This window comes from Drosophila busckii, chromosome 3L (genome assembly GCF_011750605.1).
Source record: "Drosophila busckii strain San Diego stock center, stock number 13000-0081.31 chromosome 3L, ASM1175060v1, whole genome shotgun sequence".
Taxonomy (NCBI): Eukaryota; Metazoa; Arthropoda; class Insecta; order Diptera; family Drosophilidae; genus Drosophila; species Drosophila busckii.
This window is the reverse complement of record NC_046606.1, coordinates 13,075,913-13,098,722: the sequence shown is the minus strand read 5'-3', so window position 1 is coordinate 13,098,722 and position 22,810 is coordinate 13,075,913. Positions and strand designations below refer to the sequence as shown.

The window sequence follows — 22,810 nt, the reverse complement described above, 5'->3', positions numbered from 1 at the left end:
TGAACAATTTTTCTTCAATGGATCGTGCGCCTTTTCACAAATATTCATAGCAAAGTGCTAACTTTCTTTTAAAACTAAATTACCAAATGCAGATATGTGTAATGTGTGTGTATGTGCAAAAAATAAGTTGGATAATGTTTGTTATTACAATTTTTATTACAATTCAGTTTTCATACAATTAATAAAATGTTAATGTTGCCTAACAATGTAAAATGCAAGCAGCACTTAATAAAAAACTATGTTTGTCAAATGTTAATGGCAGAACTAAGTTTGTTATTGTATGCACTAATTTATTGCTGAAATTAATTTAGATATGATAACCAAAAACAATTTGAAATATCAATTTATATAATATAATATATATAACTTTTGTTGTTGTGGTTATTTTGCAGTTTAACAATAAGTTATAAACTTAACATAGAGCACAACTTAAAGCGTCTTATAATATAAATGTTTATATATGTATGTGTGTAAGGTCTATACATATGTATTTATGTATATGCTTGTTTCTTATTTTTAAATTTCTCATTATTCATTCAATTGTTAATATTGCTTAGTAAACTATTTCTCTGCACTTAACTAACTTTCCAAAAAGTATGCCATTTGTTGCTGCAAAAAATATAATAAACAATTTACACAAAGAAGTCTAAAAAATGTTATAAGTATGTTTTTTCATGTTTCTGTTGTGTTTACATTAGGCTAGGCGCATAAAATAAAAAAACAAATAACTAACCCAACAAGAACAATAAGAATTTACATTTTCTTTATTGTGTTTGAGTGTGTGTGTGTGTGTTTCAGATAGTTACGCATTAATTTACAAAATAACAATTGCTAAACGTCTACTTGACAGGATCTTTGGTGCTGCGCCGCTCAATGATCCACATTTCACACAAGTTTCTCCGTTTTCCTTCTATATAAGTGCTGCTGTCGGTAAAGTCGCTGGCTCAGCAGTTGTCGGTGTCCGCAGACCACCGGGTCGGCTAATTGTCAGCTGCGCAACTGGTGCCGCTCAACCCGGTGGTGTGTGACGGCGGAGAGCACCGATTGCAAATGGCTGAGCTTCTCCGCCGTCATAAGCCTCTGTCACTCAAACACATATTTCTGATGTAGCGCACGAGCGCGTGCGGGTTGGACACGGGTTGGTGCACGAGGTATCTTGGCCGGCTTGGGTTGGCGCGCCGCTCGTGGCTTGGGCCGCGGGAATACCAATGGCTTCTCGTAGGCGTAGTCTATGCGCTCGGATTTAATGTTAATGGCAGGCGCACAGTAGATTCGCTGCCTCTTGAAGCGCTGCTTGAGCACCTGTTGTACACCATTGAGCAGTGAGCAGAATTGACGCCAGCTGGCGCGAGACTTACGCCAGGTGGCTTCCTGCTTGCGAAAACCGGAGAACATCTCTTCCAACGGACTGGTGGCTCGTTCTGCTCGACGGGCCATGAAGACGGACAAGGGCAGGGGCACAATGTCTACGGATGGGGGCACAACGTCGACGGGTGGCGTCACTTGTTGCATCAGCAGATATAAACCAGCCTTGGTGTCCTCTGGCTCGACCGCTGTGCCCACAACTTTACGCGTGCGCTGCTGTTGACGCGTTCGCTTCCGCTGCGTGGCATCATTTGTAGTTTGATCGGCTGCCACATCGGGCAGCGTTTGTGCCGGCGGCTCAGGCTCTGCCACTTCACACTCGAGCAGTGGCAGCGGTATCTCCATGTAATACTCGGAGGGCAAACGCAGCGGCGGTGCACGCTCATCAAAGCCATAGAAATCACTGTGATCCTCAAAGTCAGCAGCATTGAACAAATTTTTCATCAGATCCGAACTCTTTGGCTCCTCTGTTCGCTCAGCGGTAACAGGTGACGACGGCGACTCAATGCTAGTCGCCGTTACTTCCATCTGCTCCTCAGCCGGTGCTGCAATAGGCTCTTCCTCCATGGTGTCATCACTTAGATCAACCACTTCCTGCTCGGGCATAGGTGTGATGGTCAGTTCGAAGCCCAAACCATGTTGCAACCACGCGCAGCGTATTAAGTCGTTGAACTTTGGCCGGTTGGCTGGATCCCGTTGCAGGCACCATTCGACCAGCTCTCTAAACTGTGGACTAGCATTACACCAGCGCTTGGAGCGCTGATTGAATGCCTCCTTGGTTATGCGCCGGCGCAGCTTATGATGCGCTTCTATTGAATGATCATTGTCCCCATGAAAACTGCGATAGGGAGCGTGGCCAACTAACATGGTATAGAGAGTAGCGCCCAGACCATATATATCCACAGCAGGCGAATAGCTGACCACAGCGCGATCCTTCAGCAGCTCGGGCGGTGCATAGTCCAGCGTATATCGCGGATGGTCTTTCCAGGTTTGGAAGCGACTATTGTAGCTGTTAAATAAGAGGATTTTTTTTTATAGCAATGTTAATTTATTTTATTTTCGTTATGCTCACCTGGCACTGCCAAAGTCCAGCAGCCTCACACTGGATCTATCCTGATCTACAAATAAGACGTTCTCAGGCTTGACGTCGCCGTGTATAAAGTGCTTAGAATGCACAAACTTCAATGCATCTAATAGCTGAAGAAAAATATTGCGACAAGCGGACTCATCGAACTCTTGGGCTTGCAACGCGGTGGATAGCTCCTTGCCGCTAAGATACTCTGTTATTATCCACACTTCGCACTTGTCCCGATACGCACCATGATAGCTGACTATATGGTGAGGATTGTGGCTGTCCGTCGCGCAGGATGTGAGGGCATCTAACTCGGAGGCACGATACTTGGACAATGGCACCACCTTGGCACAGTACTGCGCTGGCGAGGAACCATCGATTACATAGAAACAGTTGCCAAAGGAGCCATGGGAGACTCGCCTGCCCAACTCCAGATCATCGGGTCTTGAGGGAATACTTCGAAGAGCATCCACATTGCAGTACTCAATCTCACAGAGATTATCGCGACGCATTCGTTCCAAATGCTCAGGCGCCACATAGGTATAGCCACGAAATAGACGTATGTTCTCTGGTGGCGATTCGCATTCGGGATCTTCGGGCAGTTGGTCGGTGAATTCGTTGCTAAAGTTTTGCACATCGTCCTCGCCATTGAGCGTCGGCTTGTAGGGAGCCTTGCGGCGCTTGGTGCGCAACTCTACCCAGTTGATGCCCCTGAAGAAGGGATGATTCTTGATCTCAGTGGCATCGCGATGATTACCGCCCAAGCGTCGCTTGGGATTCTTCTCCAGCATTTTGAGCACAAAATCACGCGCATGGGAGCTAAATGAGGAAGGTATTAACGGTTGCTCCTTTTGTATGCGACGTGAGATCTCCGATTGCAGGCTCTGGCCATCCGAGGTGGCAAACGGTGAGGCGCCTGTCAGCAGCTCAAAGGTCAGCACACCCACGGACCACCAGTCGACAGCGCTGTCATGACCCGGCGGTCCAGTGCGTATAATCTCTGGCGCCATATATTCCAGCGTACCGCAGAAGCTATGCGCTCGATACTCATTCTCCCGCGACAGTATTTTGGACAGACCAAAGTCAGACAGCACGATATGTCCATCGCCATCGAGCAATATGTTCTCTAGCTTTATATCCCGATAGACTATGCCCAGCTGATGCAATTGCTCCAGCGCCAGCACCACCTCGGCAATGTAAATACGCACACGCGACTCCTCAAAATGTTCCGCATGATAGAGATGCGTAAAAAGTTCACCGCCATTGGCAAAGTCTGGAAAAGATGTTGATGATAAGATTTGGCAATTCAATTGCTTACATTTAAAAGCTTACCCAGCACTAAATACAGTTTAGAGGATGACTGAAAGGCATAGTGTAGACCAACGAGAAAAGGACTGCGCTGCACTGCCTCGAGCACCTGTGAAGGAAATAGAATAATTTTGAATTATTGCTGACAACAAAGGCTGATCTCGAGAGCTTTATTGCTTTTATCTTGCATTTGTCATGCTACGTTTTGTTTATTATTTACGCATTGCGATTGCAGAACTAACTGAACATATGTATGTATAAACAGCTGTTATTGTGAAAGTAAAAATGTATATTTCTTTAACTACAAGCACTGGATGATGAATATATAATCTTTCACTTTTTGCGCATAGAGCAATTGTCAAGCATCTTTTGTTGTGTATACACACAGACACTAGAAAAAATACAACTTTCACATTTTATTTCATTTAGTTATTCCTTTCCTTTTTTGGCAGCAACAGACAAAAAAGCAAAAACTTTAACACATAGCGCAGGAGCGTAACAAGAGACAGTGCCGGCAAATGGCCACAATACGAGTTGCTCCCCTTCCCATTGCCACACCCCTCTCCTTAGACGAGACGAGAGCAACTGTGCCGAGAGTAACTGGGTTAGTGGCACACAAGCGTCATAGGCTGTGTGTACTTACATATGTATGTATGTAATGTGTAATGCTTGGAAAAAAGTACAATACATACAAGTGTGTATAGATTTGTGACGTAGCTGTGCTGGTGCTGTGCCCATTCATACACAAAATCAAATGCACTTGCGCTCTCTTGCTCTCTAACTAACTTATGTATGTGCGTTCTCGTGTACACCTGTTTTGCAGTTATTTAACCAAGTTTTGTGCTTTGACTTTACTATTTTACTATTTTCAATGTCGCAAACCGGTCACACATACAAACATTACATACATTAGTTGGTTGATCAGCTTGCCTGCTCACTCACTCACTACGCTCGCTCTTTAGGCACCACCCGTTAGCTTTTTTTTCTTTTTGTTTTTGGTTCGCCGGTGCAACAGGTTCTGTAAGCTTAGCGATTGTGCGCTCTTTGTATTTGAGTTTATGTATGTATATTGGCATTACTTGTAAGCACGTTTTGTCATGTTCTTTGCTGCTGCTTTTATTTTTTGCTCTTTCGCTGCTGTTTACGTGCAGCGCAGAAGCTGAGGGTTTTGATTTCAATTAGCTGCGCTTTAACGTAACGGTATAATGCACACAAGTCCAAAATGAAATGGCCACAACATTGATTTCGACACGTTTTGCATCTTTTTTTTTGCGCTTTTCTTATGATTTGTTATTCGAGCTACAAATGTAAATACATATGAAATGCATGCATATAAGATTTACTCACCACACGCTCAGTTTTTGTATGCTCAGCCGTTTTACGTTTTTGCACAACGGTTATTTTATTAAGAACCTTCATAGCATACAGCTTTCCCGAATCGTGCTTGGTTAGCTTGCGCACCAAGAAAACGCGTCCATAGGCTATACAAAATAATTGTTAATTCAAATATACATATATATTTCTTTTTATAATTGTTACTTACCGCCAGTGCCAAGCACGCGAATTATAAGAAAATCATCTAAGCTTACACGCTCTTCTTTGAGTAGATTGACTGCCGAAGAGAAAAACATTCAAATTATATTTATTAAGCAAAACTTTTTGTGCTTGACTTGAAAGATAAAGCGCAGAAAACTAAGTCCCCATTAGGCATAGAGAGAGAAAGAGAGAGATAACATACATGGCAAAGCTGCAAATGTCAATGTGTGTGTAGGTTAGAATATGCGATTAGTGTTATCGCATTCTCAGCAAGCAGCGCAGCACGTGCAAGCGCAGATAACGGTTCAAATAGTTTTACTACTTGCAATGGAACAGAATGTGCTATGTGAATAAAAATTAATTAATCCAAATAAGGACCAACAATTAAAAAATGTGGGCGCTATTGGGGCAGCAGGTGGCTGTCCTACTAAAAAGACAAACACACACATAATCACATGCAGACATACATATATATGTATGTTGTGTGTGTGTGTGTGTATAAGAGCAGAGCATAACAGTCTGCGCAGCAGTCTATCGCAAGGCGACCACAAAATACATTTAGGCCCACTCTCTTTTGTCGCCTCTCCCACTGTGACACATTCTCGTAAGCCGTTGGTTCATTGGCCTTGTCACAAATTCTGGCTATTAACTGTATTACATGTATACATACATACATATCTATGCGTATGTACATATTTATACAAATACACGCACTTGCACTCAACTGCTGCTAAAATTCTCGCATTTGCTTAGGCCATAAACCCAAACGAAACATTTGATAAATTATATTCCGCCGATATTTAGGCAGCAGCAGCAGCGACTTGGCAACACGAGAGCGACGCGCCAAGTGGTAGAGTGAGAAAGTTGAATGTCATTGCTCGGATGTTTGTCCTTGAACTTCTAGGCAATACATTCAAGCTCTCACATAATGTTAATTCATTTTCTTATTTTCAGCACAAATAAAACACTGATCTATCAATATGCACTATCAGAGCTACGTGCATTCAACTCTTCTACACGAAATAATTTTCCGCTTATTGTGAAATGTTCTTAGAGCATTGACACTAAAAAAACAAAAAATAAAAACCTGCGCTTTAAGTTGTTGTGATTTAAAAACCAGTTACATATCAAATACAAGTGGCAAACATGTTTCCGAAAGTAACAAGTTGAAGTGCAATGAACGCAATATTCGGTGGGTGGGGTGTTCTGCATCAAAATATATTGATCTAACAACTCGAAAGAAATGAGTTTTGTAGAAGTTTTAATAAGCAAAAAGTATTATTCAAAATGTATTTTTAATATGTATAGAAATTCGACTGACAATAGAACATTTAAGCCTTTTATACTGCAACAAAATTCAGCTTGTTTTTAATATTTATATGCTATTTTTGAATTTATATTCAAAAAATGTGCTGTGTACTTTAAATATTTGCTTTGTTTTGACGGCCTAGGCAAGTTTAATGAACGCAATATTTCTCAAAAAGCCATAAACAGATGTATCGCCTCAATATGCAATTGAGTTTTCTTTATAATATTTTATAAAATACTTTTAAAACTTATTAAATTTTACCTTCTTCAGCATTTGCATGCTTTTTGTTTATGCTTAAAGATAAATTGCAAATTGTCAATTAGTCAGCAAAGGTTATCTTGTTTATCAGATACATTTATAAATTATACATACATACATATGTATATACTTATGTACAAATTGGCAGGGCCAGTTGCACAGTCAAGTTCAAGTAAATTACATATGTGTATGTGTGTGTGTGTATGCAAACACGTAATACATGTGTGTTGCTGTTGTAAGCTAAACTATGAGTCGAATTTACAATAGGCAGTCAAATGTTTACAAACACACGCACATATGCACATAGATAAGTGTGTCAAGGTTAAATGCATGTGCTCCACTTATGAAAGGACTTAACAGTGGGCAGAGACTAGCAAGAGAGTGAGTAAGACGACGTCTGTATATAAGAGGGGGTAGTCGAGTACAGCGACCAACTGACCTAGTCGTCTATTCAATTCAAATTCAAATACTCCCACTATAAGGGTGTCACTGCCGGCGTATCAAAGATTGACCAAGACATGAAGACAGGTATGGAGAAGTAGACAACTCACCGTAGGAACGCAGGTCGGTTACATGCTCAAGATCATTCCGATGCACTTCGTTCTCCAAGTCTATTGGCACGCTATTGCTTGTGGGCATGGCGTAGCTTGGTGGTGAAGCAGAGCCGCCCGCCGTCGGTGGCGCCGACTTATTATTTGGCTGTCTATTGTTATTGCTGGTGGTTGGTGTTTCATCGATTTCTGGCTCGTCGTCTTCCTCCGTGTCGTGGTCAATGTCTTCCTCGCTCTCCCCATCCGAAATGCAAACAACTTCAGGCACCTGGTTTCCTCTCGCGGCTGCAGCTGAGGACGTCGGCGGTGGGGAGGCGGGTGAGGCTGGCGAGGGTGGGGTGGGTATTGTCGATATGTCATTGTTGCGATAACTGAATTCCATCGATGAGGTTGTTTTTGTTTGTTTTGTTGCTGGGTTAACGCTGTGCTTTTTGTTATTGTTGTTGTTATTGTTATTATTGAATTGGCGTGAGCCATTTGTATTGCTGACATTGTTGTTGTTATATTTTCTATTGCTGCTGGACTCGCTGGTTTCCTTCAGCATGGCTCGCTTGCTGCTTGTGCCATTGGTCAACTCGACGTCGCTTTGCCGCCGCCGTTTACTTGATCTGGAATTCCCATTCGTCGTCGCCGCATGTCCATTGATATGTTCCATAGGCGGCGGGGAGTTATTGGCTTTGCGACTACTCCTTGCATTGCTGTTGGTGCTGGCGATGATGATGGACTCAATTTTATTGCGCGACTGAAAACGACTCATTTTGTGGCTTCAACTGTTTACAATTATATTTTGTGTATGCAGAAATGTCGCCTCCCTACGTATTAACCCTTACGTAGCACTGTGGTAATCTGTAAAATGTAGAAAAAACAGTTCACACAGCTGATTAAGAGAAAGAATGAAAAAGTTATTGCGCCCTCTCTGTCGCACTCTAGGTTTGTTGTCCAATCAGCAATATGGTACAGTTTGGAATAGAGATGTGATGTATTGGACGCGCGCTTATAAAAATATAAAGCATATGACATTTTTTGTAGATACACACATAAATTGTGTATAACAATTTAGTAATTTATTTATTTTTTAAAACTGTTACATTTATCATTAGCACTGGTACAGTTTGAGCAGCAACACCTTTCATCGTATGCAAAACTACAACAACTCACCTTAGAGCAATAAAAATAATCTAAAACAATTATCTTTGCCTTAAGTGCGTTTGTATTGGCGCGCACCCAAATGTTGTGCGCTCCAGTAATATTAATTTTATATTCACTTTTGTATATTATTTAACAATTTGTTTGTTGCAAATAGGTGACTATCACCAGAAAATTTTCCAATTGCGCTTTGTTCTTGCTCTTCGCATGCACTATTTTTCTTTTGCCTTTTTTGCTGTGAGTCTTTATTTCTTCTTATTACGCGCACACACACCGTATTTCGTGTCACTTTTCGTAGCAGCGGCTACGTTTCACATTTGTTTTGTTTTGGCTTGCAGTTTCTGCCTGATGCAATAAGCGCTACTTTTCTCGCTTTCCAATTGACGTTAAAATTCTATCTTGCTAGAATTCAGATTGTTAAATTCACATTAGGTATATAAATTTTATGTGCATATGTGAGATTTTTACAAGTTTTTACCGCCGCTTTCTACTTCACATACATATACACATACGCACGCAAAGACCAACACATATGCGGCGCGACGCTCTTTGGCATCTGCTTTGCGCTCTCATTCTTTCCCACTTATTTGCTGTTGCATCGACACGTTTATAATTTTCTTTAAAGTCTTTGTAGACTCGCATTGTTCACTATAGCGCAATTAATTCTGCTCATTTTTATTTATCTCAAATAGTTTAATTTGTTTTCATGGAAAATACAAGAAAATAGCGACGACACAACCGAATCGAACGCGTTGAAATTTTACTTTCTTGTTTTAATTCATTACGCGGAAGACAGTGTGTTGAACGAGGGCTCAATATATCAACAAAATGCTCGATAGTTTGCTCGATATGCGTTTATTGTTATCGAATCAAATAATGTGCTATAAGACGTATTTTAAATTTACGAAACCGACTAATAATTGCACAGTAAATGTATGTTTCTTGATTTATTTCGCTATTTATTCTCACAATATAATTTTTTAATATCTAACCATAATATCGGATAATCCCTTGCGTTGCAGATCCGGCACTAGACAATCTTTTGATGCATAGCCAACAGCAAGTAAGATTAACAATTTCTCATTTGCCGGGCGTTTGAGTAAACGACGCAGCGCAGGGCCACAATTGAGTGGTGTGGTTACCAAAGAGCTTATCCCTGCTGCCTGTAGAGCACACAGCAAAACGCCAGTTGCAATGGAAGTTGATATTTCATTATAGTAATGCAGTTTCTTGCGTCCATCAGCAGTGCGCCCGTAGGTTTGCTTGAAGATTAGTATAAGATATGGCGCATCGCTTAGATACTGTTTCACGGGTTTGGTTTGTAGTGGTCGTAGATCCGTAATCCATTGGGCATGCATGCGGCTGCTGTAGTTAATATGTTCCTCATACTCCACAATTTCACGCACTTGTTGCTTGATGATCAAGTCTTGAACCACGCAAAATGTCCAGGGCTCTGTATGTGCGCCACTAGGTGCTGTGCCTGCGGCACGTATGCAATCTTCCAGTACGTGCATGGGTGGCTTGCTGCTGGCATTAAAAGCACGCACACTGCGTCGTCCATTAACAAGCTCATAGAATCGCCTAGCGCCATCTGGATTAAGATTATGTCCCGGCACGTAGCTCACATGGGGTTTTTCTTCCAAGGCGGGCTGTAAGTCTATAGCTGCATTGTCGAAATCAACTGCGGAAGTGCATAAACTTTAATTATAGCAATCTCATTACAGCTGTAATCATACCTGCCACATCCTCCTCGCCGTCCAGACGTCTCTTACTATGCATAAGCGCAATCATGGGTCAGTTTCAAAGCAGCAGCCATTGAGAATGGATACGCTGCTCAGAAGCTCCAAGCTGTTAAAGCATTGGCCGACTATTTTGGCAACTTTACTAATTGCCTTTTACTATGCCTATGAATGTACTTTAAGGCAAAGGCAATTAGTAAAGTTGCCAAAATAGTCGGCCAATGCTTTAACAGCTTGGAGCTTCTGAGCAGCGTATCCATTCTCAATGGCTGCTGCTTTGAAACTGACCCATGATTGCGCTTATCTCCTATAAAGTATGTCAGAGATAAGAATACTCAGTCGCGCCTACAGCAAAAGGGACAATGACGTGACTTCAGCTGATTGCAGATACGCGTAATCGCAAGCTGTTCAGCTGTTGGACATGTTTTCGCCTTATCCTGGCTCAGGACGGGGCATGGCTTACGATCAGACCCATTTTTGGGGTCATTATCTGGCGGACCGCAAGAACATCTTCTATTATTTTTACGCTCATTATCTCGCGCAGCGCAAAGGCACATTGGTGTAGGCAAGATGATCTGTCCATTGTTTTGCGGTGTACCTTTGTTGTGTACTATTTGACGCTTGTGGACCTCACGCAGTATCTCAATGATGCGCCACTTGGCATCAAAGTATATAAAATCAGGTGCCGAATTAAGCTCTATCCATATCATATCGCATAGCATGCGCACCTGTTCGTTACTGCCATATTTATCAGTTCCACAGCATTCGCTTTTTAGGGCTTCCTTACATATGGCTTGGCAGTCGGAATATGAGGGGCATTTGCAAGTTGCATTTGAGTTTTCGTTGGTTTCTTCAGATTTTTGGCTGGACTGTGCATTGCATTTTGCTTGGCAGTCGGCTTCACATTGTTTGCTTTTGGTTTCCTCCTTTGCTTGTGTCTCGCTTTTGGCGTTAGATTCTAATTCTGCCTGGGATTTGTTTGTTGCGCTTTCAGTTGTCTTTGTCTCTGAAAATTCAACACGACTTTTATTCCCTTCCATGCTTCTTTCCGTTTCCGTTTCCCCCATGGTATTCGCTTTGGAATTTATCGTAACTTCAGAGTTTCCTGGTGTTTCGTCCATGTACTTGGTTGAGTTAACTTGCTCCTCATCTTCCTTTTTGCTAGCCAAGGATTTCTGATCCTGCTCCTTTAAAGTTTCTTCACTCTTATCATTTGGTTTTTGTGCCTCTTTCTTTTTTTTACGATTCAGGCAGGAAAATGGTTTTCTTTTGGGCTTATCTGACTTCTTGGGCTCTTCGGCATCCTTGGGCTTCTCGACATCCTTAGACTTATTCTTGCTTTTGCCAAACATATATTGGGTTGGCAGGCTGCCAAAGCCACTCCTATATTGATAATTAAATTGAGAAAATGAATCAGCATCAGCTTGGCCGCTACGTTGCCGACTAGAGCCAGACATGTCAGTGGTTTGGCTAACCAAATGCGGTACTAGAAAGAGCAGCTCATTGTAGTATTGTATTGAGGGCGTTAAATGCTCGCCATAGCGTTGGAGCGCGTGTTCAATAATGGAATGCTCACGAATGAATAAAGAGCGCAACATGTGGAGATAGCTCTTCAGTTGGTCAGGTGTGGTATGCTCAAAATTACGAGACATTTGTTCAAAGCACTCATCATCGGCATCTTTGTCACCATATAATGGATGCTGGGGATTGTATAGGTTATTGTGCCTATTGTAAATGTCTATAAGCCTGCGAATATCCTGGTCACTTAACGGTATATTTGGTCTAGCTTTGTGGCGCCTCAGAGATGCTTGACTCAAAGTTCTTCGCTGCTTGTTGACCAAATTTTTGGGCGATTTTTTTGAGAAAAGAGAAAAGAAGCTTAAAAATTTGCCTGTTGAACGCAGATTTTCTTTTTTTGCAACAGTTTGGGGCTTGTTAAAGTAATAAGAATCATTACTCCTGTCGCTGGAGCTGCAAATCGCTGGAAGTTCGCCCCTCATGGACATCGAAGCGGAACGCTTGAAAGAGTTGAGTTTGGGTTTTTGTTCCATATTCGGCTATTTGACGTTTAAGCTGGTAGATATTGGTGGTGGAGTCGAATTTGAGCTCGTATGTCTTTAAGGGCAGCAGCATTATTATTATGACTTTAAATTTTGTAGCATAGTAGTGAACAAATATTTTGAATGAAGCTATTGAATTTCCATTTCTGTGCAGCCCTGATTATGTATTTAAAAACTATCTGCTTACAACACTCACAATCAGCTGTTTGCGTCTTAAGCGTTAAATAACACTGCAAGAAATCAAAACAACTAAAAATTAGTTACGTGAAATTATTAATTTAATAGCAAGCAATAAATAACATGTCCTTTTCATGAATGTGTACGCAGGTGTAGATTAATTAGTTGAAAAATTCCCGAAGTAATCAGGCAGCAAGTATGACAAAAACTTGTAATTTAAAAAAGTAATAGTTGACTTTGCATAGGCATGTGACGTTTAATAGAATAAAACATAAAAACAGTGCTAATCATATGAGAAAGGCGGCAACATTCATTTTATTTTCTATAATACGCCCGAACGCTTCTCAGTCACCAAAACCACAAGCTGAACGACAAGTGTAGACTAATTATAACGTCAACTAATACAAGCAAACACCACGCTTATATGAAAAGTGCAATAAATCAATGCCCAGCAGTGTGAAGACGGAAGTGCTCCAAGCCGACACAACAACAAAGAGCCTATAAGACTGAGGAGCCGTAACAATATACGGCAACGAACACACGCTACGAGAGGAATTTTGATTACATTAAACGATATTTATTTATATTAAACAACTAAGCATAATGGACGAGGTTTTCTCGCTGCACATGGAAAAACTTGATGTCTATGACGGTTAGTAACAATTAAAAATACGTAAATAATATAAGATAAATTAAGAGCAATTGTTCGTTAGTCATTTTTATATTGCGGTATGACATCTTCATCATCTTCAGAGCTTTGCAACAGCTCATTTATCTCATCTATCGCAGCTGCGTTCTGTGCATTCTTCTTGCCCTCCAGTATAAGTCCTCGCAGCCATGCAATATGTTTCTTTTCTGAATCGATGGAAGTCTGAAGCTTTACATTATCTTCCTTCAGAAATTCAATACGATTCTTGCGCTCCTCAGCCGACTTTTTCGTCTTTTCGCGTGTACGCTGTACGGCCTACAAGTGTGAAAAGATTGAAATTTAATTGAGTGCAAGCATTTCCGTGATGCTATTTTTGGATGTCGAACATAGCGCATTTGGGCATCTAGGCTAGCAACATTGTTGATAAATTTATGTTTTGTTTTGCTTACACTTACCTCATTATTCTTTTTTCTTTTCAACTTGTATGCGGGATCGTCTGACTGTGGACTTGTCTCTGTGCTACCACCTCCGGTGCTTGTGGATGGGCCTGCAGTTCTTCTCCTGGCTGGCATTCTCTCGGTGATAATATTAATTTGTATTTAAGCGCGGTTTTCTCTAGCAAATTAACCATGTAGTCCACAAAACACAAGTCGTTGTGAAATTACGACGCGAATGAATTCACCAAAGCGTAATTGTAAAACATATGTATGTATGCGTGTATACAGTGTTAAAAAACACGCAAAGTTCAGATGAGGTATTATAAAATTACTTATCGAGTTAATTAGCTTTAATAAGCTTTCTGCATAGCATGATTTTTTTTACAATAGAAAATGAAAACACTATGTATTTGGTTTTGCTCAGAACTTGGTATTATCTTTTACCGTTATGTCAAAAACGAAAAAAAGCTTAGTTTATACAAATTATTTGTAAAGACTGATATGTTGTATGTATGTAGTTGTGTAAGATCCAAATAAATTGGAGAGAAGAACAACTAACACATATAAAATGTTAAATGTTCCATGTATTATTTTAAACTGTTTAAATGAATAAAGTGGCTTGTGCCTTTTGAAAAGCAGTAGTTTGTTTACTGTAATCGCCTGCCGCCACACTTATGCTGGTCACGACTTGCAACACTCCCGTGCCAAATTTTTTGCAACCGGCTTTGTCAAAATGTCTTCGCCTGCTCCTGCACCTAAATCGCCCGAATTATCAGATAAAAGCAAAAAATATGATAGGCAAATTAGGTAAATACATTTAAAAGATTCCAACAATGTTATATATGTAATTGTCGTAATTCACAGGCTATGGGGCGAGCATGGGCAAACGTTACTTGAGGCGGCAACAATTTGCTTGGTAAATGTGACAGCTGTTGGCTGCGAAACAGCAAAAGGACTTGTTTTGCCTGGCATTGGTGGCTTTACCGTAACCGATGGAAGCTCGGTTAAAGAGGAGGACTTGGGCAATAAGTATGTAGATAATCTGTTAACTGTTAAAGCTGCAGTTTTAGAAAGGAATTGTTATAGTTTTTTTTTAGATGCCAGCTATCTTGGAAAGTCAAAGGCTTTGGCATGTATGCAGCTGCTGCAGGAGCTGAACCCAGATGTTAATGGCGACTATGTAGACGAAAGTGTCGACTATATACTGTCAAATCGACCAAATTTCTTTGAAAGCTTCGATTTGGTCATTGCTTCAAATCTAAACGAGCGTTCATTGCTACAGCTAGCCAATCGTCTGTGGGAATCCAATGTGCCGCTTGTCTACTGTCGTTCGTTGGGCATGCTGGGCAGCATACGCCTGCAACTAAAAGAGCATTGCATTGTGGAAGCGCATCCCGATAATAGGCAGTTCGACTTAAGGTTGGAACACCCATTTGATGCCTTACGTGAGCATCTAGAAAGCACTGAGGTTACAAGTAAAGTGCCCTGGCTGTTGGTGCTCTACAAATATTTAAAACTCTGGCAGAAAGAGCAAGGAGATGGAAAACAAGCACCCAGCACTTATAAAGAGAAGACAACGCTACGCGAACTAATCAGAGCTGCAATGCAGACCGACGAGGAAAACTATGAGGAGGCAATCAAGGCTGTGAATACTGCATTTGGTGCTGGCATGGTGCCAAAAGCGCTTAAAGCTATATTCGAGGACGATGCTTGCGAGCAGTTGCATAAAAAGGTAAGCAGCATTAGCATATGACTCATTTAACTTAATTATATTGTTTACTTACAACAGAGCGACGCCTTTTGGATCATGACCAAGGCATTGAAGCACTTTGTAGTGGAGGAGAACAAAGGGTATTTGCCACTGCCAGGTGTGCTGCCCGACATGACGGCCAATACAGATGCTTATATAACACTGCAGCAGATCTATCGCCAACAGGCGCTGCAAGATGCCGACCAGGTATATCACAAATGTCAGGAATATCTCAAGCAGATGTCGCTGCCAGCGGACAGCATAGACGAACGTACAGTGCGTCTATTTTGCCGTGAGTCTGCAGGTTTGGCTGTTTTGCGTGGAACACGCATCGCTGACGAGTACGAGAAGAGCTGCCGCTTGCAGCCATTAGGTAGGCTAATTTAATTACTATTGAATTTGTGCAATTCTAATTATCTGTGCTTTAGTGGAGGACAATGAGCTGCAGGATCCTTTGACTGCTTACAATTTTGCGCTGCGCGCCTACGAGCGTTTCCTTAGTGAATGCGGCAGCATACCCGGCGAATGCGCCGTCGAGCAGGATATTGGACGGCTGAAGAGCATTGCCAGCAAGATGCTAACTGATTTGGGCTTGCAAGCCAGCATCAGTGACGATGTGCTGCATGAGATATGTCGCTATGGCGGTGCAGAGCTGCATGCAGTGTCTGCTTTTATTGGCGGCTGCGCTGCTCAGGAGGTTATCAAGATCATTACCACACAATACAAGCCCATTGATAATACATTTATCTATAATGCTATAAGTACTGAAAGTGTTACGTTGAAGTTGTAAAGCATTAAAGTGCTAATAAAAATTGTTTAAACTCATAACTATGTTTTATCATTGTAGTTGTTGTATTTATTAATTATTTATTGGCTTAGACGCTAGTTACCTTTAAGCATTCAATTATAGTACATGGCTTAGGCTGTGATAGTACTTAAGCCTAAGCTATGTATGCCAGTGTAGAGCTTTCGATTTAATTTCCACTCTGTCTTTCTTCGTTTTTATAGATATTTAGACTTATACCTGTATTTTATATGCATCATTTTAAATGTTCTATGGAAATTCGTTGGCATACTTGGCGCCAGACTTAGTTTAACATTAATTTAATATGTCTATATGTATGTTTATGTGTATGTTTGTGTGCTGTTACATGTACAAATTTTTGCTAGTTTAATAAATGTAAAACAATCAAACCATATAAATTTTTATCAGCAGGCATTTACTTAGAGTACGTGCTTAAGTCATTAACAATTATTCAGTTTTAGTTTCATTTATTTTTAAACTTGTTTTAAACTTAGTTTTTAGTTATTTCTAATAACTTCATGCTAGTTGTCAAAATCTTTACAATTAATTAACAAAAATGTACACAAGAGGACTACCAGTTTGAACAATTTATGACTATTACATATATTTTTAGCAGAAAATGCATAGAAAAAAACATATGCACCACTTTGTTAACTTTAGCTTAAGGTAAACCATCTGCAATCGCTAATTAACAACAATAGCAGACATATGCCAAACATATTAAGCCAAGCGGGTTGAACAAGACCAGATGCGACCAGATGCAGCTCAGCAAAACTTTCGCCTGCATATATAAAACGCACATATATAAATGTATATCAGTTTCATTTAAGCTTTATTACTTACCATTCAGTATATGCACAACAATGCTAAAGTTTTGAAATTCACTTATAGCGCAAGTATAATTGCCCGAATCCGCTTTATTTATTTTGGCTATAGACAAAGTTGAGTTTGCACCATCCTCCATCAGTTCAGTTTTAACGCTAATTGGTATATATGTATGATTATCCACTGTAGTTTAATTATGCTATTTTATTTACCTAACACCACCACGCGTGACATCATAGTTGAGCGTATCGTCGCTATGCTTCCAAAATACGACAGAGCTGGTCATGGCCACATTACGCACCACACAGGACAATTGCAACGTTGAGTCAATTTCATAATATTTCTCCTGCAATGGATCTCCATACTCGTCCACAATCATAACTTTTGGGGCTGCATGCAAAATTAAACGTATACGCGATATTTTTTTATTAATGAATTTATGGCATGACTTAAATGATTTAGAAAAATGAATTTGATAATGAGTAAATAAATGACAAAATTAAATTCGGTGCGCAACCGACTGTGTAGGACTCTGTACTCATTTACATACCGTTAACATGCAAATTAATTTGTATAACGCGTGGCGGATGCGTTGATATCTGGCATTCATAGGTGGCCTCATCATCCTTTTTAACGTTCACAATTCTCAGTCGCCAATTGTTGGGATATTGAAATTCCATTTTATAGCGTTTATCACCAGTATAGGCCGTTAGGCCCACTGTGAGCAAATCTAGTGCATTTTCCTCATTTTGCGCACTGCGACGCACCCAAGAGACCTGCACAAATTGTATTTGTCACAAGCGTGAGCTTTAATTTAATCACATATAGCGTTTGCAGTTGAAACTCAGTTATTAAGTATACAACATGTGAGCTGCAACTGCATATATAACTACTTGTCTAGTCTCAAAGCAACTTACAGTCTTATCTTGCAGCAATGAGATTCTGCAATTTAAATGAATGCTGCTGCCCGCCTGCACAGTCATATTTGTTGGCTGTCCCACGCGTTGCACGTCCTCAAAATGTGGCCCGTATCTGGGGAGAGTAGAAAGTAATTTATGTAAAAATACGCATACAAACAGGTGCAGCTTTATTGGTCAACAGTTGTGTGTGTGTGTGTGTGTGCGCCTAGCTGCAAAGCCGCCTCACAACAAAGCTCCTAAAGACTTGTGCATACAAAAAAATATTATATATGTTGCTACGTTTTTGATACCAAGCTTAGTTTGTATTCACAATATGTATTTTATATTGAATAATACTAAAATATTACTTGCACCCACCTCTGATCATGATGATGATGCTTGTTGGCCGATGAATGCGTATCAAAGATATAGTTGAGCATTGGTGCATCGGTCTTTTGCGGCTTGGGCAGAATATATTTACTATCCACTTTCTTGGCCGAGTTGTGTACGACGGGTCGGTGAGTGGCCGATGCTGTAGATATGGAGGAAGGCGTTGCAGCCGGTTGATTTGCCGCACTATTGTTTGCTGGGGCTGTGGTCACATGCCCATTGATTTTTTGTGAACCAATTTGTTGAAATGTTGTGCCAGCAGAAGATATGGCGCCTCCAATGGAGTTTTTCAGACTTGATGCGTTTTTCTCGTGTTGCGCTGGCGTTCGCGCAGATGATGTTCCATCTGAACTTAGCTGCGATAAGGATAATAAATCTTGTGCTCTTGCATTCATTAAATGCCACGAGCTGGTTGCTGTTGCCATTGTTGCTGCTGCTGCTGCTGTTGCTGGTTTGTCATTTTTCTCGTCGGTTGTAGCAACCATGATGTAATCATCAGCGACTGTTTCGACGTCATCGGCGGCAGCAGCATCCAAAGCAACATCTGCTGCTGCTGCTGGTTCTACTGCGGCAGCATAGGAATTATCGATTTCATTGGAATCTAGTATGTGTGTCGTAGAATAAAAGACAAGTTAGTTGGAGTTGGAAAACATGGGCAAACACATACATATGTAAGCTGAGAGTATACATGTGTTTGGTTAGTTACCCTAGCTACGAGTACGAGTATTATAACTGAAGCATAATTTATAACGCCTCCCTTATTTATTGTTAGAAACGCAAAATCTATGTTTATAACAATTACTAGCTATGAAAGTTATGTGCAGATTTTTATAAGTTAAAATAAAATCATTATTAATTTAGCTATAAAAAGTTTATTTCTTTCTATGATAAAAGTTATAATGGTTACGCTTACTGGCTCTTATTTGTTTATCGAACATCACATAAGAGCATCACATTTTCATTTACTCTGGAGCAATGTTTGGTTTTTCTTGTTTGCTGCCCAAGAGCATTGTGATTAATATGTTGTAATAAAGACTGAGCCATTGACGGTAAGGTTTTTGCTTCTTGTTTTTTTTATTTTGTGGGTCAATTGTGTTTTGTGTTTTCCACGCATTTCGTTTAAAGGAAAAAGAAGAATGTGCGCCAGATTAATGAGTCTATAAATAACACGGCTCGTGTCAATGATCGCACATAGTATTGGATTTATTACTGGCGATTTGCACATGAAATGTGAATCAAAACTCCACGCAGCTCAATTCAATATGAAATATAGTTTAATTTCTTGAAATTAATATGGCAAAATATATCAAAAATGATTTGCCATTGTTGTTAGGATGTGGGAGTTTAATTTCATGACATGGCTTGTCTTGAGTTTCTCTTGCAATTTTCAGCTTAATAAATAATTCGTATTCCTTGGGGACAGCAAACAGTTTTCTGAGCAAACATACACTGATTGCATTGTTTTTTTTTTTGAGTGTGCTTTAAAAAGAGAAAATAAAATGTTTGTTGTTTTATTTAAAAAATATATATATACGCAGAGCTACCTACATTAATTATTTAATTGAAATGGCTGTCAATACTTTAATTAAATGCAATGAGTGGCAAATAAACTTGAACAGGCAGCAGCAAAAGTTTACGCCTATTTAATGTAGGCAACTGCATTAAGCTAAAAATTTAAAAAAAACAGAAGAATTGTCATGGGAAAATAATTTTATTCATTTTTTTATTTTACTAGCGCGTTCTACTTATACGCGAGTGAACTTTCTTATTTAAAAGTTTTGTTCAAGGCCAGCCAGTGGCAAACATGAGCTGCGAGTGTAGCACGCCTTTGTGGGCGTGCCAGTTGCTCAATTACATTATGCTACATACATTACGTAGTTAAGTACTCGTACTGGCATTCGGATTCGCATTCGTCGCTCCAACTGTTGGATAACCACACAATTGAGGGCTTCCACTTACCGTAACTAATCCGTGTCGACTGCATATGTGTGTGGGTTGGCATGTGTGTGTCGGCCGCTGCAGCTGTAAATTGAAATACGGCGGATGTTGCTGTAGCTGCTGCTGTTGCCGCTGTTGCTGTTGCTGGCAACTCGACAGTGGCAGATGTTGCTGCTGTTACTGGCAGCAACTCATCAAATTGCGGCGCATAGTCGTGCATATTGTCGTTGTTGTTACTCACACGACTGGCTTTGGCCTTTGGCAGGCGCAATAGACCAGTGCCAATTGCACTAACTGAGCACATAATTGTTGTTGTTAGTATCACTAAATGTATTAAGTTGCATAAAAAGCGTTCAATTTGTCGTTTTGTTAATGTTGATGTTGTTGTTGTTCGCTTGCTAAGTCGAGTGGTTGTTGTTGTTTTTGTTTTTGGTTTTGCTGCTTTTGTTGTCGTTGCATTTAAACGCATTTTGCAATTGTGAATTCCTGCGTGGAATTTGCTTTATCTATAACACATTTGGCTAACTGCATTGAGCTTTGGTTTAATCGCTGCTTGCTTATTTCAATTGTTTGTTGCTGTTTTTTTGGCTGCCGGTTTGTTAATTGTTAATTGGTTTTGTTTACGCTAATTTCATTAAAACTATTTTAGTGCACTGCGTTTAAAATTTTATGGAATTAATAATTAGCATTTAAGCTGCAATTTATCGAGTTCAATAATATAATTATTGGCATTTACTTTGAGTAGCCATTTTGTTGTTTTGTTTTTCAATAAACACTTTATGAATTATCAAACTGTAGCGCCTGTGGCTATGCTATGCATAATTTAGCAGCCAGCACGCGATACAAAATAAATTGCTTAAATAACACAAACGTTTACAACTTTAAGCCTAACAAGTTTTGCATTAGTTTTCAATACGTTTACTTGATTGGCTGTTGCCCCAAATATGTACAACGCTTTTTGACAGCTAAAGCCCAATGCCTTGTACATAAATTTCCATATATTTTTTTTTTGGCAGTTTGTTTGCTTTATGACCAGGCATTTGTTTATATGCATATAGCGCACATTTATATTTCTAGGGCAACATAAAAGCAGCACACGAAACGATTCGAAGCCTAGGTGTATGCCTAGTTTTTACACCTGCATTCATAATGCACACACACACACTCGCACACACACACACACGCACGCACATGCAATTCTATTTGGAATTTATGTTTTTAGAAAACTATATAAAAAATGGACATGCAGCAGCTGTCCATTCAATAGCAAGGCATAAAAGCAGCCTCCGTTGGGCAATTTCAATAAATGTAAATGTAAAAATGTAAATTAGCACCAAATGGTTTTTTATGAAAGAAATAAAAACATGTCTCGTAATTCTATAACATTTGCTGCTTTTTTATAGTCCCATTCCACATGCACAGTTGTATTGTCTTTGGTTACACGTTATGCCAATCTCATAGATAGAATTTCACAAAGCGTCGACAGCTTGACTTTTGCCCACAAAAAATTCTCATCTAGGCCCTAAAACCGCGACAAGCGTTTTTTTTCCTTCTTTGTGCTACGCCCACAATTTGGCGTTTGGCGTTTATATTCAAACAAACACTGCGGACTCCACTTGACAACTTGCATACGATTATTAACAATATTTTATTACATTTATTGCATGCACGCAAGAATTAGCATTCGCTTTATCAGAGCTGCACGCACAATAGCTTCTGCTCATAGGTAAATCATAGAATATTTGCGGTTGCACGTACTACACGCAAACTTGATATCGGATTTAATACGCCGTCTTGTCTTCACTTTGCACCACGGATGCGAGTACTATAGACATGGGACACTTTGATTGCTCTCGAGCGTTTTCCGCGCTTCCACAGAACACGTCAACACGCCGTTACACTTCGTTTATGACTGTTGAAATTTGAATTGTTTGTGACTTGGAGAACCTGTCTAAAATGAAAATCTCTGAATCGTTGACTTGCTCGGGTTCTTAGGCGGGGCTCGCAATGCGGGGAAATGCGGCGAATTTGTTGAGTCAATTGGCATTTCACTCGTGTTGAGTTTCAACCCCTATAGCATTGTTGAGGGTGAATTGCCCCATACGTTTAGGTCGAAATTCGTTAAGTTTTTTTTTTTTCGGAAAGCAGTTAAATTTGATTAAAGCGTGTGCACAAAACTCTTTAATTTTCTCCTTACCGTTGTATCCTTTTATTTTATAACTTTAATACAATACCTCATTTTATCTTATGTGTAAACTTTATATGATTATGGATTACAATTAAGCTGTATTTATTATACTTTTACCTAATCATTGATTTTAAGATTTTCTTAGCAAGGACTATAGAATAATAATATTATTTTAATCATACAATACTTCTTCTCAATTTGCATATATTTAACCAATTTTAAAGACGCATCCTATTGTATACTGCTGAAGCATACTGTAATAATTTTTGATAAAAGTATAACAGCTTTTCTCACTTTAAACTTGTGTCTTACAATAATTTTCTCACTGTTATACATACATCCCTTTTTTAGGAAATTTTATTATAACACCCATTTTATGCATAGAACTGAGTTCACGCTCTGTTTTTC

General features: G+C 39.9%; 5 protein-coding genes across 8 annotated transcripts; 1 reads left to right on the top strand and 4 right to left on the bottom strand.

Moving 5' to 3' along the window:
- Positions 1 to 396: 396 nt before the first annotated feature.
- On the bottom strand, positions 397 to 9,258 carry LOC108600571 (chromosomal serine/threonine-protein kinase JIL-1). The gene is made up of 7 exons (XM_017988240.2): positions 8,558 to 9,258; positions 7,400 to 8,245; positions 5,289 to 5,357; positions 5,093 to 5,226; positions 3,770 to 3,854; positions 2,438 to 3,710; positions 397 to 2,374 (listed from the first exon to the last, which is right to left on the bottom strand). Exons 2-7 carry the CDS (start codon positions 8,154 to 8,156, stop codon positions 1,084 to 1,086), a joined length of 3,609 nt encoding a protein of 1,202 aa, XP_017843729.1. The 5' UTR covers positions 8,157 to 8,245; positions 8,558 to 9,258; the 3' UTR covers positions 397 to 1,083.
- Positions 9,259 to 9,479: 221 nt separating this feature from the next.
- LOC108600720 (iodotyrosine deiodinase 1) lies at positions 9,480 to 10,558 on the bottom strand. Of its 3 annotated transcripts, none has more exons than XM_033293588.1 (3): positions 10,438 to 10,558; positions 10,282 to 10,310; positions 9,480 to 10,226 (listed from the first exon to the last, which is right to left on the bottom strand). In XM_033293588.1, exons 1-3 carry the CDS (start codon positions 10,542 to 10,544, stop codon positions 9,526 to 9,528), a joined length of 837 nt encoding a protein of 278 aa, XP_033149479.1. In that variant the 5' UTR covers positions 10,545 to 10,558; the 3' UTR covers positions 9,480 to 9,525. The 3 variants fall into 3 exon arrangements, with proteins under 3 accessions (XP_033149479.1, XP_033149480.1, XP_033149481.1); XM_033293589.1 differs by having other exon boundaries at positions 9,480 to 10,230; positions 10,286 to 10,310; XM_033293590.1 differs by having other exon boundaries at positions 10,282 to 10,313; positions 10,441 to 10,558.
- Positions 10,559 to 13,091: 2,533 nt separating this feature from the next.
- LOC108600721 (CCAAT/enhancer-binding protein gamma) lies at positions 13,092 to 13,761 on the bottom strand. The gene is made up of 2 exons (XM_017988459.2): positions 13,626 to 13,761; positions 13,092 to 13,485 (listed from the first exon to the last, which is right to left on the bottom strand). The coding sequence occupies exons 1-2, from the start codon at positions 13,740 to 13,742 to the stop codon at positions 13,231 to 13,233; spliced, it is 372 nt and encodes a 123-aa protein (XP_017843948.1). The 5' UTR covers positions 13,743 to 13,761; the 3' UTR covers positions 13,092 to 13,230.
- Positions 13,762 to 14,321: 560 nt separating this feature from the next.
- Positions 14,322 to 16,173, top strand: LOC108600981 (nedd8-activating enzyme E1 regulatory subunit). The gene is made up of 5 exons (XM_017988843.1): positions 14,322 to 14,414; positions 14,472 to 14,636; positions 14,694 to 15,339; positions 15,397 to 15,730; positions 15,786 to 16,173. Exons 1-5 carry the CDS (start codon positions 14,341 to 14,343, stop codon positions 16,145 to 16,147), a joined length of 1,581 nt encoding a protein of 526 aa, XP_017844332.1. The 5' UTR covers positions 14,322 to 14,340; the 3' UTR covers positions 16,148 to 16,173.
- Positions 16,174 to 16,190: 17 nt separating this feature from the next.
- On the bottom strand, positions 16,191 to 22,098 carry LOC108600982. Of its 2 annotated transcripts, none has more exons than XM_017988844.2 (8): positions 21,870 to 22,098; positions 20,236 to 20,802; positions 18,265 to 18,877; positions 17,905 to 18,019; positions 17,538 to 17,763; positions 17,200 to 17,377; positions 17,006 to 17,142; positions 16,191 to 16,943 (listed from the first exon to the last, which is right to left on the bottom strand). In XM_017988844.2, exons 2-8 carry the CDS (start codon positions 20,681 to 20,683, stop codon positions 16,819 to 16,821), a joined length of 1,842 nt encoding a protein of 613 aa, XP_017844333.1. In that variant the 5' UTR covers positions 20,684 to 20,802; positions 21,870 to 22,098; the 3' UTR covers positions 16,191 to 16,818. The 2 variants fall into 2 exon arrangements, with proteins under 2 accessions (XP_017844333.1, XP_017844334.1); XM_017988845.2 differs by having other exon boundaries at positions 21,973 to 22,098.
- Between the last annotated feature and the right edge of the window lie 712 nt (positions 22,099 to 22,810).

Bases quoted from the DNA above. Each gene is read 5' to 3' on its own strand.
- LOC108600720 (XM_033293588.1), bottom strand. From the start codon at position 10,544: ATGGATACGCTGCTCAGAAGCTCCAAGCTGTTAAAGCATTGGCCGACT. The intron at 10,311-10,437 runs GCAATTAGTAAA...GCATAGTAAGAG, and splicing joins ATTCATAGGCATAGTAAAAG to ACGTCTGGACGGCGAGGAGG. The intron at 10,227-10,281 runs GTATGATTACAG...GCACTTCCGCAG, and splicing joins CGGCGAGGAGGATGTGGCAG to TTGATTTCGACAATGCAGCT.
- LOC108600721 (XM_017988459.2), bottom strand. From the start codon at position 13,742: ATGCCAGCCAGGAGAAGAACTGCAGGCCCATCCACAAGCACCGGAGGT. The intron at 13,486-13,625 runs GTAAGTGTAAGC...TCACACTTGTAG, and splicing joins AAAGAAAAAAGAATAATGAG to GCCGTACAGCGTACACGCGA.
- LOC108600981 (XM_017988843.1), top strand. From the start codon at position 14,341: ATGTCTTCGCCTGCTCCTGCACCTAAATCGCCCGAATTATCAGATAAA. The intron at 15,340-15,396 runs GTAAGCAGCATT...TACTTACAACAG, and splicing joins GCGAGCAGTTGCATAAAAAG to AGCGACGCCTTTTGGATCAT. The intron at 15,731-15,785 runs GTAGGCTAATTT...TCTGTGCTTTAG, and splicing joins CTGCCGCTTGCAGCCATTAG to TGGAGGACAATGAGCTGCAG.
- LOC108600982 (XM_017988844.2), bottom strand. From the start codon at position 20,683: ATGCGTTTAAATGCAACGACAACAAAAGCAGCAAAACCAAAAACAAAA. The intron at 17,378-17,537 runs GTATGTAAATGA...TTTTGCATGCAG, and splicing joins AATTAATTTGCATGTTAACG to CCCCAAAAGTTATGATTGTG. The intron at 16,944-17,005 runs GTAAGTAATAAA...TTATATATGCAG, and splicing joins TGTTGTGCATATACTGAATG to GCGAAAGTTTTGCTGAGCTG.
- LOC108600571 (XM_017988240.2), bottom strand. From the start codon at position 8,156: ATGAGTCGTTTTCAGTCGCGCAATAAAATTGAGTCCATCATCATCGCC. The intron at 5,358-7,399 runs GTGAGTTGTCTA...TCTCTTCGGCAG, and splicing joins AACCGACCTGCGTTCCTACG to TCAATCTACTCAAAGAAGAG. The intron at 2,375-2,437 runs GTGAGCATAACG...CTTATTTAACAG, and splicing joins CTGGACTTTGGCAGTGCCAG to CTACAATAGTCGCTTCCAAA.